General features: G+C 42.6%; 1 protein-coding gene across 1 annotated transcript in view; it reads right to left on the reverse strand.

The window, feature by feature from the left end:
* Positions 1-9,498: 9,498 nt before the first annotated feature.
* tbxas1 (thromboxane A synthase 1 (platelet)) overlaps positions 9,499-20,002 on the reverse strand; it is a 76,259-nt gene continuing 65,755 nt past the window's right edge. Inside the window, 3 exon segments of the mRNA XM_049007871.1 lie at positions 9,499-9,718; positions 9,794-9,931; positions 10,515-10,603. Coding sequence (XP_048863828.1) covers positions 9,499-9,718; positions 9,794-9,931; positions 10,515-10,603 — 447 coding nt within the window.

Here is a 20,002-nt window from a genome sequence, read left to right on the forward strand (position 1 = left end):
TGACACTCCAGCTTACGAAATTCAAATCGCTACCCATTTTCCATCACTAACAGTGTAGGTTGGTGAATACCAATGATGTTTTAAGATGATGTGAGAAGGATATAGGCATATTCCTGCATCATGTCATTGTGCCCCCTTCCTGGTCCAAGTGTTCTCTCATCCTAATTGTGTCCCATGTCCCTGCCTCGTTGTGGTCCTGTCCGGTCAACTCTTCACTGTCCTACTATTGTGTCATTGTCCTGGTCCTAGTGTCCCCTCGCCCTGTCGGTTCTCCATGTCCCTGCTCGGTTGTGGTCTGGTCTGGTCTCGTCCAGTCGTAGTAGTCCTGGTTTGTAGTCCTGATCCCGTTTCCTGGACACTGGTGAGGTCCTGTTGAGTCCTGGCTCCTGGTGTGTTGGTTTGTGGGTCCCTGTCCTGTCTAGTCTGTTGTCAGCTCCGCTCTGTCCTTCGACCTCCACGGCTTTTGTAGGTCCCCATTCCGGACTCAGTCACGTGCATGTGTTTGGGAGGGAGTTCTGTCATGCCCCGCATGGTTTTTACCCCCCGTGTTCCCTGTGGTGTGGTACTAATGAGCCACACCTGTTCCTCGTTTAACCCTGCCTCATTTCAGCTGTAGTGTGGATGACCCCAGGTGCCTCTCGTCTGCTCCCTCATCTGTGGTGTATATAGTGCCTCCTCATCCTGAGCTCCCAAGTCTGGTCATTGTATTGTTACGTGTGTGATATTGCTGTCTGCCTGTGCACCCCAGTTTGCCCTGCACACTGTCTTTGTCTCCTGATCCACCCAAACCCATTTTGACCCCTTGTGTTCCTTTTCCTTTTGCCCTACATGTTGTGTTTTGTTTAAATAATGACCCCTTTGCCTTTTTCCATACTTGCCTTTGTTTCAGTCCTTCACAATACATGGCAGATGCCATGTGCACCTTTGACCATGCAGTCATGAAAATTCTTAAGGGCAGGGACTTCGACCAGGAGAGGATTGTCATGCTGTCCATTTCCAAGGAGGACTGGAAAGAGATACGCTTGTTTTTCATTTAGAAACAATGCAGTTTCAAAAGTCATATCTGGCACAGGACTTCTCTTTCACCTTTTGTATAAAAGTATATGTGTAAGTCCACCCATCTGTCTCTCCATGCCTCTGTTTCACTTTTTCCATCATGCATATCTCTTGCTGCTCTTTCTTTTCTCCAGAGAGGTTATTCAGAGTCCATTACCATCTGCCTTACAAATAGCAGGAGATATCCAGGAGAAAATCCCGGACAGACCTTTCTAAAAAGGAAATGCCCTACTGTAATCCAGAAAATGACATGAGGGAGTTACGGAAAGTAGCATGTTCCAAAAAATATGATATAATATAGCCATTGTTCTCTAGTCTTAATAGTAAGAATCATACCTTGTTATTTGTATATGTAAAGATACAACAATAACCTAGCAGTAGGTGTGAAGTAGATTTTACAATAATACTTTTATCTATATCTTCTTCTCTAACTACTCAGCTAGTACACGGCACAAGGCAGGGGACACTTTGGATGAGATTCCATGATATAAAAAATGGAAACATGATAAAAAATATTACCTGGTACATTGGGCGGAGCTTAATGCTCTCCCCATCTATGACGTCATAAGCGGGAAGGAGGCGTATCCCTTATTCTGATTGGTCGGTGGGGTTATCTCTACACCATACATGCTTATGCCACGTGCTGCCGATAGGGGGCCATATGGTTTGGGAGATAAGGGTAGCCGAATGTCTCTGGGGGAGCAGCCCCGGATAGGAACTATTAAGCAGCATTTAGTGACAATCATCAAAAACACATTTTAAAAAACTTTAACAGAATAAAGCCTTAGTTATTTTAATAAACAAGTAAATCCTTGTTCATTTAAAGTATAGGTCATTGTGCCCCCAATGTGTATTCAGACCCCCAAAACATACTAACTTAGTTGTTCACTAACTTATTGCAAAAAAATAGACAGAAATAGACTTGTAAATTTTAAATAAAAGACAGTATCTGTTTTTGTTAATGTTTAAAGGCATTCAAACTTCAGTTGTATCGGACATGTGCACAACATATTTATTAAAATAACTAATCAAAATTCTTAAAAATAACACCAGCGGGTAAACGGGTTGTTATAGTCATTCTGTAGTCTCCCTGCATACTGGATGACTGCTGACACTGTTGAATTTGGACTGTGTTTCATTAATTAGGACCAGCGGTTAAATGAGATGTTACAGTCACTCTGCATGCACCGTGCAACAATTTGTAAACTGGTGGCCATTTTGTTTCATTGATGCATCCTTCTCATGGGCCTATCGCTCAAGACTCCAAAAGCTCTTGCGCCGATGCCCAGTTACCCACTGGACATTAGCTGACTGACATGTTTTGACATGCAATATGCATTAATCCTCCCTAAAAACAGGATGGCTGTGTTTTTATCGATATAAAATAGGCCATTTTGTTAAAAATACACAACTACTGCTTTTACCATTCAAAACTGCCAGACCCTCTTTGGGGTTTGGTCACACATCGTGATCACCAACCTAAAGTTAAACTCTAAAGCCCCACCCCCCCCCCCCCCCCCCCCCCCCGACTTCGGGGTTTGTGTGTTTGTGCACATGAGCGTGAACAAGGATTTACTTGTTTATTAAAATAAGTATGTCTTTATTGTGTTTTTAAAAATGTGTTTTTGATGCTTGTCACTAAATGCTGCTTAATAGTTCCTATCCGGGGCTGCTCCCCCAGAGACAGTTGCTAGTCCATATAACGCATGACCATATAATTTTGCACCTAAAACATGATGACATGGATTTTTCCATTAGAAAATAACACATTTACTTAAAATACGACAAAATCGACAAACACGACAAATGTTTTTTATCCCTTAAATTATTAAAATAACGAAGGTATTAGTCTAACAAAGTTTTAAAAATGTTTTTGAAGTATGTAGCTAAATACCGCTCACTATAGTTCCCATCCAGGACTATGTACAACGCCTTCTCCTAATCGAACACTCTCCTTGCGATGTCTTGTTTTATGAAATATGCTTGAAAACTTTGTTACCTTCCGTAATGGAATCTTGAAGATGTTTTTAATGTATGTTGCTTAATACCGCTCCCTAGTTCCTACAGCTATTAAATTAAACTGGGAGCATCTTATTTAAAATAAAACTAACGAATGTCACGATTGGGCTGGTCAAAGCGGGCGATCATGCTGGTAGGCGTACAGGCAAGCAAGCAGGAACAGGCAAGCAGGCAAAGTACGGGGGAAAACTGGGATTTATTCAGGACCGGGAAACAGAAAGCAGGGAACAACTACTGACGCCAACTAACATCAATGACAGACAATGACAGAACTCAGGCAAGACATGGACTGAAATAGACAGGACTGGGCGAAAATAAGTGGACACAGCTGGGTACGATCGGGGAAGCACATGTGGATAATCAGGGGGGCGTGGCACACACTAGGATCATATGAGCTGGGCATGACAACGAAATACAACTAAATTGTTTTATTCCTTAAATCTAATTGGTTTAAAAATTTATACTAATTTGTCATACAACCATTTAAGCTACGGCACTTTATCCCACTGATTAAACAATTGTAGTTAGATACTTCATCCAACCCCCAGGCCCACAGCGAAGCGTCTGGGCCTATGCCAGAGCCCCAGAGCTGTGGTGTTAGAGATAGACTTTTATTTAAATTAGAAATATATTATTTTATACTATTTACGAAGAAGATAGATTAACAAATAGAGGTAATGTGCATTCTGCCAGGATTGGACTGCTGCTTCTCACACTTAGGACCAGCGGTTAAACGAGATGTTACAGTCACTCTGCAGGCACCGTGCAACAATTTGTCAACTGGCGGCCATTTTGTTTCATTGATGCATCCTTCTCATGGGCTTATCGCTCGCGACTCCAAAAGCTCTTGCGCTGACACCCAGTTACCCACTGCCGCAGACATTAGCTGACCGACATGTTTTGACATACAATATGCATTAATCCCCCCTAAAAACAGGATGGCTGTATTTTTACCGATATAAAATATGCCATTTTGTTAAAAATAACCCATTAACAATACACAACTACTGCTTTTACCATTCAAAACTGGTCCGGTGACCCCATTAAAATTATAGTTAAACAATGTATTATGACTTAAAACATATTTAAAATATCGCATTAATAAATCTTTTATTCTTTTAAAGACTTTTAAAGATTCCAATTTGATGCCATGTGCTTTTATCTTTTGGGCCCCAGGATAGCGCCATTTCTACCAACTATAGGCCGTAGTACGTCTGGGATATTATGCTTAAATTCTTTATTAATTATCGTTGGCTATATGCTTTATAACACATTTTATACTTATTTTGCACACGTTTACTTATTTTATACAAACTTTAAAATTCAGAAAACTACCTGCCTCAGCTGTTTTCAATAAAAGATAGTGGTGTTTGGGAATCCTGGCTCCACACACAAGCGCGACATGGAGAGAGAGCGAGAGCTATTTTAATAAGGATCGCCCACGTTATTCCTTGATTCTTGTTGTCGAAATGCTTAGGATGTTTTATTTTAAATAACACATTAGCCGAAAAAGAGTTCCGTTACTTAAAAACTATGTGCTTAAAGGATCTTATTTGAAATAAAAGGGCAGCATGTGTCCCCATTGTTGTCGCCATTTTGAAATGTGTGTCGGTGTGAGTGCGCATGCGCAAGATTGGTGCAGTCTTGCACAATGATTTCAGCCGCGTTGTTCAAACAGGCCGGTCGCACGTACCAGAGTTGCGCTGTTTGTCGCACCATTACTGAGGCTGATACACGGTTGTTTCAGTTCTTCCTCAATTCTCATTGTCTAAATGATTTATATCCCACTCATACTAATTTAAAATAGCGCTATAATAAAAAGAGCTAAATGTGTCCTAAATTCTTGGTCGTTTCTACACCGCCCACCCGTTGCTACATGATAAGAAACAAACCCTCTGCCTATTTAGCCTATCTAGCATGACAGTACATAGTCCGGGCGCTTGGGGGTTTAAGCTACCAAAATTTTTAAAATGTTTTTGATGTATGTTTCTAAATATCGTTCACTAGTTCCTACAGCTATTAAAGGCAATTAAATAATGCAGTCCAGCTCATTTAAAATAAAGTCATACATATGCGTCATACATGTTGTTATCAAGTTATAGTGCTATATTCCTTTTGATTAACCAAATGTAGATAAATGTAGCTAAATATAGCTAAACAATCAGGGGCTGTGGTGTTAGAGATTGACATTTATTTAAATTAGAAATATATTATGTTATATTATTTACAAATAAGTCATATTAACAAATAGAGGAAATGTGCTTTCTGCCAGGATTGGACTGCTGGCTGTGTGCTTCTCACAATCCAGGGCCAACGGTTAGCATCACGACAACAATTTCCGTTGGCAGCCATTTTGTTTCCAATTTGACAGTTGCTTGATGCAACGAGTCGGGTCTTTAAAGAAAATGCTGCGTGGCTCTACGTGCATGTGCTACAGGCAAGCGAGACAGAGAGAGAGAGAGCGCATGCGCTCATTTAAAAAAGAATTAACTGCGTTATTCCTTGATTATTGCTGTCAAAAATGCTCAGAGCGCTTTACTTTATTATTCACATTGGCAGAAAAGTGCTTCATTACTTAAAAAAACATTATGGTTATAGGGGTATATTTGAAATAACAGGCGCTCCGCTGGTGTCACCATTTTTAAATGGACGTCTGCATGAGTGCGCATGCTCCAAATGCTGGCCACTTCAATCTATCATTTCGACTAGTGATGGGAATTCTGGCTCTTTTAAGAGAGCTGGCTCTTACGGCTCGGCTCACTTAAAGGAGCTGGCTCTTTCGACTCCCAAGTGGCTCTTCAGATTTTTTTGGTCCTTAAATGAATTTATTACCAGAAATAATGTAAAATTAATAGTGAAATGAATTACTATGGTTGGAAATCACATGCCAATTCCTCATCAATTGTTTCCTGTTTTACTGGAGTCATAGCTTTTTCTACAAACTGTCTCACAGAGCTCTAGGTTGTAGGTCTAGGTGGTTGTGGTGCTGTACTGGATGACTGTGTAGACATTGACAAACTGCAGTAGACAAACTGTCACTTTCATTAGTAGCAGGTTCACTTGCTTGCCTTTTTTCTTCCCACTGCACTGATGGATGTACAGTTCTCAGGTGCCAATGCAGGTTATTTGTAGAGTCTGTTTGATATGAGATTTTAACCTTCCGCGCTCTACACTCTACCTTTGTGTATCATCAATGTAATTGAAATGTATCCAAATTTTACTCCGTTTCCTGCAGTCATTCATTTTGTGGCGCGCTTCCTTCCCTCCTGTTTCTCTGTCTGTGCGTGCGATTGCTGTATTTGTCTGTATGGGTGCGTTCAACTTCACACAGCCGTTTCCAGCGCTGGCTTAAAGCAATGCATTCTGGTCCCAACGCAATGCATCATGGTTAGATTTTTTGTGTCCGACTTCAGCCAGCGCTGCAAAACATCACCACCCGTGACCATGTCACATGGTACAAAAACCTCACGAGAGCAAGACGACTTAAGACTTAAAGCCCAAGTCGAACGCACCCTGTAGCACCGGCCCTCCCCCTCCTGGTCAGAGCAGACATGCATCGTGTGGTTGACCAATCCGTGCAGGTGGAAAAAAAAATAGAGAAATAAAAAAAGCGGCTCTGACTCCGGCTCACAGGCAGGAGCCGGCTCCGATCATTCACTTCAAAGAGCCGGCTCCGAGAGCCGTTTCGTTCGCGACCGACACATCACTGCACTGAACCAACTTGCGATTATCTATATTGATGATATCCTGGTTTACTCCATCGCTCTTAATGATCACATTTGTCATGTTAAAAAGGTGCTGCAGTGCCTTTGGGAGAATAATCTGCTTGCAGAAGGTGAGAAATGTGAGTTCCTCCAGATTACGATCTGATTCCTTTGATGCAAGGTCTACCCCATAGTGTGGGTATGGATGCGGAAAAGATGAAGGCTGTTTGAGAGTGGCCTCAACCCTGTATAGTTAAGGAGCTTTAATGTTTTTTAGGGTTTGCTGATGTCTATCAACGGTCACCAGCTCTACTTCTGCCCCCTAATTGCCTTGCCGCAAAGTCGAAGAACTGCCCTCCAATGGAACCCAGAAGTGGAAAGCACATTTTCTGCTCTGCACCGGTCTTGCAGCAGCCCAACCCCTCACTCCCTTCATTGTGGAGGTGGATGCCTCCAAGGCAGGAGTGGGAGCCATGCTCTCTCAGCATCAAGAAGAAGGTGGAAAATTACATTCCTGTGCCTTTTTTTCCAAGATGACCCCACAGAATTACGACAGCCACTGAGAGTTGCTGACAGTCAAGTAGGAGGGTGCCATCCACCCGTTAGAGGTACTAACTCATCATCATAACCTCAAGTATCTTAAGTCTGCTAAGTACCTTTCCCCACACCAGGCTAGGTGGGCTCTCTTTTTACCACTCTTCAACTTTAAAATGTCGTACATCTCAGGAGGGAAGCCCACTAAAGCAGATACCCTCTCATGTCAGTTTGCACCTCTGGTTAAGCCAGTCCCTTATTTTACCTGCTGCTTGATTTCTCAGTCCTGTAACCTCAAACTTAGATGTCTCGCAGTCAACCGTTTTTCAAGAATGTGTCGGTTGATATCCTTACTGAAGCTCCTGACCACCGTGGAACTTTTTGAGGTTCTTGTAATCTGGGTCTTTAAGTACTATAGACCTTCGTAAAATATTATATCTAACGGGGCCACAGTTCACCACAAGGGTCTTCTGTATGTTCTACTCAAGGCTTTACATCTCTCTCAGCTACCATATGCAGATCAACAGCATGACTGAGAGGACCAACGAAGAGGTGGCGAAGACTTGGCCTATCTTCTCACTGGGCCTATTATCTACCATGGGTAGATTATGCTTGAAATGCATATCCCCAACCAGACACGGACCTGTCTCAATTTCAGTGTGTTCTGGGCTATCAGCCCCCTTTGGTTTCTTGGGACTCCTCCCATTGGTGGAGGACTGGTATCATAGTCATGGTATGTTGAGGCAGGTCTATCGGACTCTGTGGGAACAGTGATGGAGGCAGAAACATCAAACTGACCATCATTGATGCCCGGGGCCCAGTCTCCGACCCAGTCAACTGGTCTGGTTTTCCACCTGTGTCTCACAGCTTGCCGCAAACTGGCCCCCAGGTTCATCAGCCCATTCTAGGTACCTGTGATGTTTTGTATCCAGCTTCCCTGTATGTATCTTATCTCACCTGTCTTTCATGTCTCCCTGTTGAAACCAGTCAGGTACAGCGTGGCTCACCCCCTGAGTGTTTCTGATGGTTCACATCCACCCATGTTGCTGGATGACAATGAGTGTGCACTGCTCATTTCCAGATATCCTTGGGGAAACTTCCTGTACCTGGTGGACTGGGAAAGCCACAGGCCTGAGGAATGGGCTTGGGTCCCTGCGCCCGAATATGATCACTGCCTTTCACCGTAATCACCCAGGCAAACCTACTTCCTGACCCTGTCATATTCATCGGCCTCCAGGTGGCGGTTGTTGGAGAGGAGGCTGGGGGTCCTGTAATGTTCCCCCCCATGACAATGCCGAGTTATCCAATTAACTACACCTGGCACAAACTTTTTCAAACCTTGCACTGTTCTTCCCATGAGATCACATACTAAGCATTCCATACCTGTCTTCAATGTAGCTCTGGCCCGACCTGCCCACTGTGCTCCTGTCGGTCTCTGGATCCCTGGATCCCTGTGTTTATCCCAAGCCCCATCCATTATCCTCCCTGTCAGACTGATTCTCCTGGCTCACCTGACCCTCTTCTCTGTTCTCTTGACAACGTCTCAGCCTCAAGATTCTGCGCATAATTGCTTCTGTTTAAATAAAACGTCCAGTTCCCCTGAGCTTTCTGTTACAACACCTAGCAACTAAATTTCAACTTATGGTCAAGGAACATGACTAGACCTACACATATCATGCACTTTCGTACTTGTGAATTAAAGATTATAATTTTTATTGAGGGCAGCATGGTGGTGCAATGGTTAGCATTGTTGCTTCACACCTCTGGGACCCGGGTTCGAGTCTCCGCCTGGGTCACATGTGTGCGGAGTTTGCATGTTCTCCCCATGTCGTCGTGGGGTTTCCTCCGGGTACTCCGGTTCCCTCCCCCCAAAGTCCAAAGACATGCTGAGGCTAATTGGAGTCACTAAATTGCCCATGTGTGAATGGTGTGTGAGTGTGCCCTGAGATGGCCTGGCCCCCCATCCTGCCTCGTGCCCATTGCTTCCGGGATAGGCTCCGGACCCCCCGCGACCCATTAGGATAAGCGGCTTGGAAAATGGATGGATGGATGGAATTTTTATTGATTTACTACTGTGATTTGCCTGGCCGGCACCATGTATGTGGTTATAGAAAATTAATCAACACCCTTCACATTTGAGAATTCAAGAATGCCATGGTATAAACAGAATTAACACGCACACAACTCAGTATTCAGCCTCTGTCTGAACCTCCATCCAGTGACAGCCATGGAGGACACACACCTTAGTCTCCTTGCAGGCTAGTAAGGTGAATTTTCTAAAGATGTGCACTAGAGCCAGACGGATCTCCAGCATGGCCAGATGTGCCCCCACACAGCTCCTTTGCCCAGCGCCAAATGGCAGGTATACAAAGGGGTGCCGAGTGGCCCTGGTTTCAGCAGTAAACCTGTGGAATAGGACTCATGAAACCCATAGGCACTACCTGATCTCTAAGGACAAGGACAGCCAAATCAGACCTCACCTCTCTGGAATAAACTCCTCTGGGTCGGGTCAGTACTCGGGGTGGTGATGCAGAAAGCCAACAGGGATATCCAGTGCAACACCCCTGGGGAGCTGCACGCTATCTACCATACAGTCATGCTTCACCTCGTGGTTAAACCTGTACAGGGGGTCAGCCAGGGATATAACAATAGGCAGGTCTTATATACTGCTGAAGGAGCACCTCCATCCACTCTACAAAAGTAAGGGAGTGACATCAGTCCCGCAGGCTCAAAATCGCATCAGAGAATCTTCTGACTTGTCGAAAGTATTGGCATCTCTCCAGAGCAGCATCAGCACTTAATGGAAGATGCTGGTATGACCCTTAGCCATCAATTATGATCCATATCATGCCAATCAGAATCAAAAATAAATAAATCAATGACAAATGAAACGAGTTAACCTAATTCACAGTAATTCAACTCACCAGAAATCTCATCATACTACATACTGCAATATTAAGTTACACAAGGAAATTTCTGTAAAATTATAAAATTTTATATATAAATTTATACTTAACATTTGAAAAATCTGGATGGATGGACGGTCAAAACAGACAGGGTAAGTAACTCAGTTTCCCAAGAAAGTGAACATTTAGCGTTGACAGGTAAAGTACTGCCTGTCCTGACAGCAAGTACACAGTGTAATTACTACTACTACTCAGTAAGACAGCATCATGAAATGGGGAATAAGTTGTTCTCTACCTGAATGCTGGAGGGTACAGGCAGAGAGCCTCTGATATGACCATTTCCAGGTACTTCAGCTCCTGGACATTGTGATAGTCTGGCACCACCTGCAGGAGGCAGAGTATATCACCATATACCATTGTGGAGATTAAGTCAAGGGAGGTGATGCTATGATTGTACAATTCCTTAGTAAGACCCCACCTAGAATATTGTGTGCAGGTTTGGTCACCATACCTTAAGAAGAACATTGCTGCCTTGGAAAAGGTGCAACGTAGGTCTACGAGAATGATTCCTGTCTTATGAGGAGAGGTTAGCTGAGCTGAATCTGTTCTGCACCGGTCTTGCAGCAGCCCAACCCCTCACTCCCTTCATTGTGGAGGTGGATGCCTAAGACTAAGGGGGCACATGATCCAGGTATATAAGATTCTAACAGGTCTGGATGCTGTTCAGCCAAATGGCTACTTCAATATTAGTTTAAATACTATGACTCGTGGCCATAAGTGGAAATTAGCGGGAGAACATTTTAAAACGAATTTGAGGAAGCACTTCTTTACACAGCATGTAGTTAGAGTATGGAATAGTTTTCCTGCTAATGTAGCACAAGCTAAAACCCTGGGTTCCGATAAATCAGAGCTAGATAAAAATTTGAGCTATTAGTTACGTTCTCCCCAAACGAGCTTGATGGGCCGAATGGCCACCTCTCATTTATAAATGTCTTATGTTCTTATATAGCTGAGTGCAGTATCTCCAATGTCAAAATCAAGATTTCAGCAAAACCCAGGTAGGACCAATCCAGTCTGAAACCCTTGCCCTCAGACTTTTATGAAAGGTCTTTGTTTGTGAAGATGCCTCCTCCTCCTCCCCTCCAGAGATACAATTCACATATGCTGCACCAATTTTAAAATTCAGTGCAGTCCTGGGGGGGAAGCTGCTGTCAGTGGTAATCTCTCCGTCTGCATCTGGAAACAGCAGTTCAAACATGTCCTCATAACTGCCTGCAGGGGACTCTAAGTGCATGTGAAGGTTTGCCCCCCCCCCAGAGCTCATTTTACACTTCCAAGGTAGAGGCAGAATTTGCAAAACCAATTCCTCCAGTAGAGGGCAGCATTTGTGCATTTCTTGTAAATGATATATTTGCAGGACCTTTTTTGTGTTACTGTCAGCAGAAAACCAAATATAAGTCATGTAGCAGAAGAAGAAAGGTACAAACATGGCATATGAAAAAAGGAAATTCAGGTAATGGGGATTACGGGTCTGTTTTGAGGGACTTTGTACCATTCAAGTCATTTTTTAATGATTGTGTTCCAGAAATGAGAAAATATCCATCAATCAGAGAACACAAATCTATAGAGTTTATGATTACACCGAAGCTGATTAAAATCAAAGTTAAATCTTTATTTCTGCACTGTCTCTCACATGTAATTAAGAAGTAGACCAGACTGATTCAGATTTACACAGGCTGATAGCAATGATGATATTTTTCTCAAGAGCCCATGTACAAAGGGGCTGTGTCTCAAGACTGTGTATGGCCACCTATGACCTCCCCTTCTCCAGCTAGTAACACATTTGCACTACTTTTCAGTTAGTGCGTGGCCCTTGAGTTACTGCTGCACAGAAATACTCTCACCGTGCTTAAAATTCTGTACTCATTGTAGCCAGCTTGCATTTAATTAATTAGATTTGACTGTTGCCAAACACTAATCTAAATATTACACATATTAAGGCAATGTGACACATACTTTAATATCCATGTTAGAAATGTTTTTTCTGCTACTGCAGAAACTATATATATGATCTATTTTATTCATATGCCCTTGAAAAAACTCTAAACTGCTATTATTAAAATTAGTCAATCCAGTACTTAATTCAACAAGGGCTTGGAGCACAGAAGTAATCATGAATTATAATGATACTTAATCAACTAGAAGCTAGCTTTAAATCTTTTGAAAGAGCATGCAGGTATGTAATTTAAACAATCACATCAGTGAGCACAAACACCTACAACATCTTTCACTATGAGTTGCAGGCCATGAGAGAGATGCACATTGAACCAGACTTTGTAGACTCAATCACCGGTTCAGTAATTTCATTGTGACTAACTCCTAGTTGGGGGTTAAGGGCCTTGATCAAGAGCCCAATGGTGACATCACTCTGTCAACCATGCGATTTGAACCACTAACCTTCTGATCATGGGTACAGAGTCCTAACCCACAGGGCCACATGCCACCTGTTCATTCATTAGCTAGAACTAATCAAAGAAACACAAAGAGTTTCCAGAAGCAGATCAGTCAAACTCCACCCAAATGGAAAGAGTTTTCAGTGAGTATCAGTGAAGGGGACATTGTCAACAATGTGTGCAAAGTGTTTCTCTATTAGGAAAGTGGCTGAAGCTCTTCTGAAGCCCTGAGCGTGATTGAGATACTCAATAATAAGGACATGGCTCAGTAGGTGGGCACAGCAGAGTTCCCTGCAAGTTCTTGAAGGTATTTTAATTAACTCCCCATTAATCTTCCAGATACCAGGTGAGGTCACTTCCTGTTCCAACAGATAAGCAGAGCCGAGGAGCCTCAGTGAAGAAGCAGAATAGCGATGTGAAATGATCCTTAAGGCCTTGATTCACGAACCTTCGCCAATCAGCCCTGGTGCAACATAGACCCAGCTCCGTCCATCAGTCAAGGTCTCGCAGAATGATTTATAGATGTCCTGGCTTCCGGAGTGCCCTCAGCAGAAGCCATGTTGCCCACACTCCCTGCACAAGAATAGTGTATGGGCAGTCTGTGGGATGCACACAGTCTTCATTTTTGGGTAGTGATGTTACCTGCGTTTGAACCCATCATTGATGGTGCTGAGAACAAAAGAGGTGTAGAAAGGATAGAGATTTGGTAGCAGGCCCCAAAAGTGAACAGGCAGCAGGGGATTGGGGTGTCAGCGGGGGCCAGAGCCCAGGGGAAATCTGTCTTTACCACCTGTCTACTGAGGACAGAAGCAGAGGAAGATCTCATCCCCACATAACAGATAGCCAATAATGGTCCAGCAAAGTTAGGGGAGAGATGCATGATCTGGAGGGACACTAGGGGGCACCAGGGTCCTGCTACAGATGAACTGGAGAACTCCTGAGTCAACCAGCTGTCTCTGAGAAGACAGTAGCAGCCAGAAGGGGGCAGTTGAATACCACCCCATGTAACTGAAACAACACAATGCCAGACAACATAGTTCTCTAAAGAGGAGGTGTTAATGATTTTGGTGGATTTCAGCAGATCTCATTTTTCCTCTGCATCAGCCTGGCTCTCATGAGGCACTCTATGTAGTCCTGTCCTGGGACACCATGACGCAAGCAACCTACCACCTCCATTATGCTGTCGCTGTGCTCCACCACTAGGGGGTGCATGTCACATGGCCTGCAAATAAACCCAGAAACTGCATGTATCCTGCTTTTCACTAGCAAGCCCAATTAATTAGGAGGGTAGATAATGACAGAGGACTGAAGTGATAATGTCTCTGTGGACACCGTTCTACTCCAAAGTGCTTCACTGTCTTGTCTCCACATTTCACTGTGTGTTTCATAGAGCCCAGACTTCAGATCTGATTCCAGATCAGCCACAAATAAGAAAGCAGGCAGAGTGACAAGCAGCAGATTATTATGGAGACAAAAGTCCTACTGAGTGGAAAGTCTAGACAAAGATTTTGTTTCAACCAACCAGCTGAGTACTCTGTGACTATCAATCTTTATAATTAACTGGTTGGTTGAAACAAAATCTTGGTCTGGATTTGTACTTTCTGAACCAGAACTTTCCACCTCTGTACAGTGCAGGGTGCAGCCCTGAATGTGATGAACAAGGAATGACCATAACATATTATTATAAACCTGAACACACAGCTGAGGTTGTGTTCCCATTGTGGAGGGCCAGAAGGCGATCTTTAAGCAAGGTCACATCCACATCTAAAAGGTTTCATTCCCCCACCAGTCCTCCTGATTTGAGAATGTTTCTCTTTCCACCAAAGATCAGTGACTGTGGGGTCAGAGGGAGGAGTCAAACTGAAGATATATAGCACATTCATTCTGGACACAGATGACCAAAGGCATATGTATGATGAAGAACACAGGTGATCATGTCTTCATGTGTGACCCTGGCATGTACGGTGACAGTTTTGGAGGTCCCAGTATCATGGTGATAGACAAACCACTAGGGTTTTTATCCTCTTCCTGTTTTCAGGGCTCACACCCAGTCCTCATGAAATCCTTTAACTGGAGCACATTGGTAAAGGGCAGCAGGCCCCCAGCTCGTGCCAGCTAACCCACCCAACACAGTCTGCTCTGTAAACTCTTGACTCAAGTCCAAGCTCCTCACTTTCACGTTTAAATGTCAGGTTTGACTTTTGATCACAGCTCTGGTGGTATTATGCTTCAAGATACTACAGCAGAACTCCACAATTCAGCTGATTTTGGGTTTACCAACACTGACCTACATTGGCATCTGTTAATTCATTGCTTAAAGATTTCTTTTACAACCCTGTTTCCAAAAAAGTTGGGACACTGTGAAAAATGTAAATCAACACAGAATGTATTGATTTAAAAATCATAGAAATCCATATTTAACTGAAAATAGAACAAGGACAACAAATCAAATGCTGAAACTGAAAAATTGTATTGTCTTATGACAAATATATGCTCAATCTGAATTTAATGCATGGAACATGTTTCAAAAAGGTTGGGACAGGGCCAGGTTAACCACTGTTGCATCACTTTTAACAACACTCTGAAAACGTCTGGGAACAGAGGAGAGCAGTTGCAGGAGATTTGACAGTGAAATATTGTCTCATTCTTGCCTGATATAGGACTTCAACTGCTCAACAGTTCAGGGTCTCCTTTTTTGTATTTTTTGTTTCATGATTTCGATGGGTGAAAGGTCTGGACTGCAGGCAGACCAGTCTAGCACCCAGACTGTTCTACTACGGAGCCATGCTGTTGTAATACGCACAGAATGTGGTTTGGCATTGTTTTGCTGAAGTATACAAGGTCTTCTCTGAAAAAGATGTTTGTTCTGGATGGCAGCACATGTTGCTCCAAAACCTGGATATATTGTTCAGCATTAACGGTGCTTTCCTACATGTGCAGGTTATCCAAGCCATGGGCACTAATGCACAGACAATTATTTTTTAAATAGTTGGTTTTCGGCCTTGTCCTTGCGTTAAGAGATTTCTCCAGATTAACTGAATATTTTAATAATACTGTATTATGTACTGTGGAAGATGAAATTCCCAAATTTTGCAATATTACATTGGAACAAAACTCTTAAATTGTACCACTACTTGCCCTTTCAGCTGTGCACTACTGTCTCACAGAGGGGTCAACCTCTTCCCATCTTCACTGCACAGAGCCTCTCTGGGAGTTTCTTTTTAAAACCCATCATATTAGTGACCTGTTGCCAATTAACCTAATTAGTTGTGAGATATTCAGCCAGTTGTTCTGTTTTAGCATTACACAACTTTTCCAGTCTTTTGTTGCCCCTGTCCCAACTTTTTTGTAATGTGTTGCTGGCATCAAATTTAAATTGAGCATATACATACTTGTCATAAGACAATACAATTTCTCAGTTTCAACATTTGATATATAGTTTTTGTTCTATTTTCAATTAAATATGGGTTTACATGATTTGCAAATCATTGCATTGTTTTTATTCACATTTTGCACTGTGTCCTTTTTGGAATAATCTTCTACATTCATAAAATGGCTGTGTTAACCATGCAAGGTCTCTATGGTGCCTGAAATTTGCATGAGGAAAGCAGGGTGGAGGTTCTCTACACATTTTGCTGCCATGGTAACTGCAGGTACATTGTACATATGCTGCCACTTCTCTTACCTCACAGACCCCTGGATCAGCACACAGGTATGATTCATCCGGCACTGAGGCCAGAGACGAACATATTTACCAGGTGTCTATAAAGTTTCGGTATTCTGTTCTCACACAATGACCTCACACCAGAAAGGTGTGTTCTGTTTGCTTTTAGTCATATGGCACAAACTGCACCACAGTGTTTTTCAAAACCACTGAGACACAGAGTTTTGGACGACTGCATCTGCCAAGAATTTGAAGAAACGGAAGCTGGTGACTGCCGCAGTGATGCCAGCCACAATTCTCCTGATATTAGGATTTAAAGGGAGCTCTACACAAAACAGGCACTGCAGAAGCACTGACTGACTGTACTGAACCCAAGACCATCACAGATGTCACTTTAACAATTTATATGTATTTTATTGATTCTGGAAATCAGGTTTTTTGCACATACCCCATTCTGTTGTCCATGAAAGACATATATAAACAGCTCAGAGCATGTTATGAGCTCACAGTGCAGTGTCAGCCAACATCCCTAATTGCTTAACCTCTATTTGGGGATTAGAGTGTTACTCAGGGACCTAAAGGTGATATGATTACTCCAAAGGCTACAGAATTCAAACCTGTGAGCCTCCAGACAAAGTTCCGTACTTGTTAAGTTACATACCCCCCTGAGATGGTTTAAAAGAGCTACACAGGGATACTCCCAGGGCTGTGGGTCCAGAGTGGCTGCGGTTCTTCGGTGTCAAGGTTCCCATTTCACAAGAGCCTTGCCTGTCCACAGTCTACTTGGCCTGCAAATACTCCAGTCCCCAGAAGCCCCATTAAAAACTCATTCCTGCAGCCTTACATATGAGTCAAATGCTGAACCTACATTAAGTGTTTGGTGAAGCCCACAGGTCTCAGATGGGGTTATTAGACAGGCAATGCGCATAGCAGGCAGACAGAAATGCTCAGAGACCGGACCTCCAGTGTATGCCTACCTGTCATCAGATATCCCATTACAGGTTTTCAGCAAATATTTAAATTGTCCTTACTCCTTTATCCATGCCAATGTGACTCCGACAGGAACCAAGCCATCTGGTCACAAGTCCAGATATTTATTTATTTTTGTGCCACCTAGTTGTCCACATACGTTTACATCCATGCTTGCTTGTCCTGCAAGGTCCACATTCAATGACTTCCAGCCAAACACATTGCTGTATAAGTAATTAACCCATCCATTCAAGAAGCTGATTCACTCTAGAATACAACAGACACTACGGGAGTGGCTGTGACTTAGTGACGGCTGACCTCAGTGTCATGGCAGTAACTTTACCATAGTCACAGAGCTGCTAGCTGCCCCCTCACGTTGTTTGCCACATGTAGCACAAATGCAGCATCAAGATCAGCTAAAGATCTCACATTGCAATAAACTGGCACCTCTAGACAAAAAACACCTGAACTGTATACAGTTTTTCTCCGTTGGTTTGGCTCATTTCTTGAAACAGAAATTACATTCTTAAAACTATAAGATCATTTGACCAAACAGTCTTACAGTTCTGCGCAACATTACAGCTCATTAGCAAAAGTTCATATCTCTCCAAAAACTGTTCACACATGCTTCAAAACTAGATTCCTTTCCCATATAAAGAGTCAGTACCATCGAAATGTCAGAGATCTTTCTCAATTGCTTTGGCTCCTTTGCATTCACTTAGTGCTTTTGCCAAAATAACCTGGATGGTTCAGCACAACACCATGGATCAGCTGCTAAAGCTCATATCTCTCCCAAAACAGTTTACCCATGTGTCAAAACTAAATTCCTTTCTCATATAAGGAGTCAGTGCCCCCAAAATGCATCGTCCCTTTGGCATTGTGTGAGCACTGCAAGTCAAAATGCCTAGATGTTTTGTCACTAAGGCAGAGGTCTAGCTAACAGAATACAATTATGTATAAAACTAAAAAATAAGTATTTTACAGTAAGAGCAGCCTCCAGAGTTTGACATCACGCACACTGCACTCATACTGCCAAGGAAATTGTAACCATTTTTATTCACACACATAAATGACATTCTGTTGTGAACAATTGCAAGGTGGTTTTGAGATTTGTCCATGTTATTTTGAGAATGTCATTTCTGTTTCAAGAAATGAGCCAAACCAATGGAGAAAAACTGTAATACCTTCTGCTTTTACAGTTTTTTACGATTGCTTAGGCACGATTTTAAAAACAAGGCTCATTTTGTCAAAACCCTACACACAATTCACACATCTACACACACAAGTAGCAGAACATCTCAGATCTTTTGCAAAATGAAACACTTAATTCAAAACTGTACAATAATTTACCAAAAGCCCATTTTGGTACCCTATGGCGCACACATGGTTCATACAGTCGGATTCTGTTTGAACCAATTATACACTGCTGTGCTCAATCTTAAACACTTGTAACATTTCTACCTTTCTAATGATACAGTCTTGGTTTGATTTTTTTTCTCTTTTTTGAGATATTGATAAAGAACATGAATATATTGACCAAACACAACACACGAGACAAGTACTGCACCTTGATGAACATATTTATTTCTTTTCATGTACTCAAGTCAGTCAATACTGAACATTTGAACGAAACATTCCTACGTAACAAAACTTTATTCCAGTTTCCATATGGTATTACTAAACATACCATTGTACTGTAAGCTTACAATAATACTGTAACAAATTACATATCCAGTTCAGTACAGAATAAAAATAAAAAATAAAAACCTAAACATCACTCCGCCTAGCTGGATCTGGCCACAGGGTCTCGTCAACATCACAGGCTATATTTTCATTTGCAAGGCAACGTGGAAAGAATCTTTTGGAGTGACGAATCCACCCTTGTATGGATGCTGCTTCAATTTGATCACATGCTTCCTCCATAGCTTGAATGAGGGCCATCTGGACATAGGGCCGGAGATCATAAACCTTCCACCGCCATGCTGAAAAGAACTCTTCGATGGGGTTTAGGAAGGGGGAGTATGGTGGAAGGTAGTGAACTGTAAATAGTGGGTGTTGATGAAACCAGTTTTGGACCTGGGCGGAACGATGGAAAGCCACATTGTCCAGGCCACAATGTATTGCATCTGGTCCCTTTGGTTTGCTGCTGTGATAATATTGTGTAATCGGTCTAAAAATGTAAGAATGAGGTCAGTGTTGTAAGGACCCAAGTTGGCATGGCGGTGGAGGACCCCATTCTGTGTAATGGCAGCACAAAGGGTAATGTTACCCCCACGTTGCCCTGGTACATTGACAATAGCCCTGTGGCCAAGGATGTTTCTTCCCCTTCTTCTCACTGTTGTCAGGTTAAATCCAGCTTCATCAATGTATATAAACTCATGCGGGACTTCTTCCGCATCCATTCGCAAAACTCTCTGAAATACAGCAAAATATCACATTGCGTTATCAATATACTGTAGGCATGTTATACAGTAAAATTACATGTACTGTAAAAAGGTTATGTGTGCAGTACACAATACTACAGTCAGTGAACAAAACATACCGCCACATATTCATGCCGCAGGACTTTCACCCTGTCTGAATTTCTTTCAAATGGCACTTTATACAATTGTTTCATCAGAACTTGATGTTTTTTAAGGATACGGCCTATTGTTGACAGAGAGACCTGTAGGACATTATTGAAAATTTGGTGATCAT

Source organism: Brienomyrus brachyistius, chromosome 3 (assembly GCF_023856365.1).
Source record: "Brienomyrus brachyistius isolate T26 chromosome 3, BBRACH_0.4, whole genome shotgun sequence".
NCBI lineage: Eukaryota > Metazoa > Chordata > Actinopteri > Osteoglossiformes > Mormyridae > Brienomyrus > Brienomyrus brachyistius.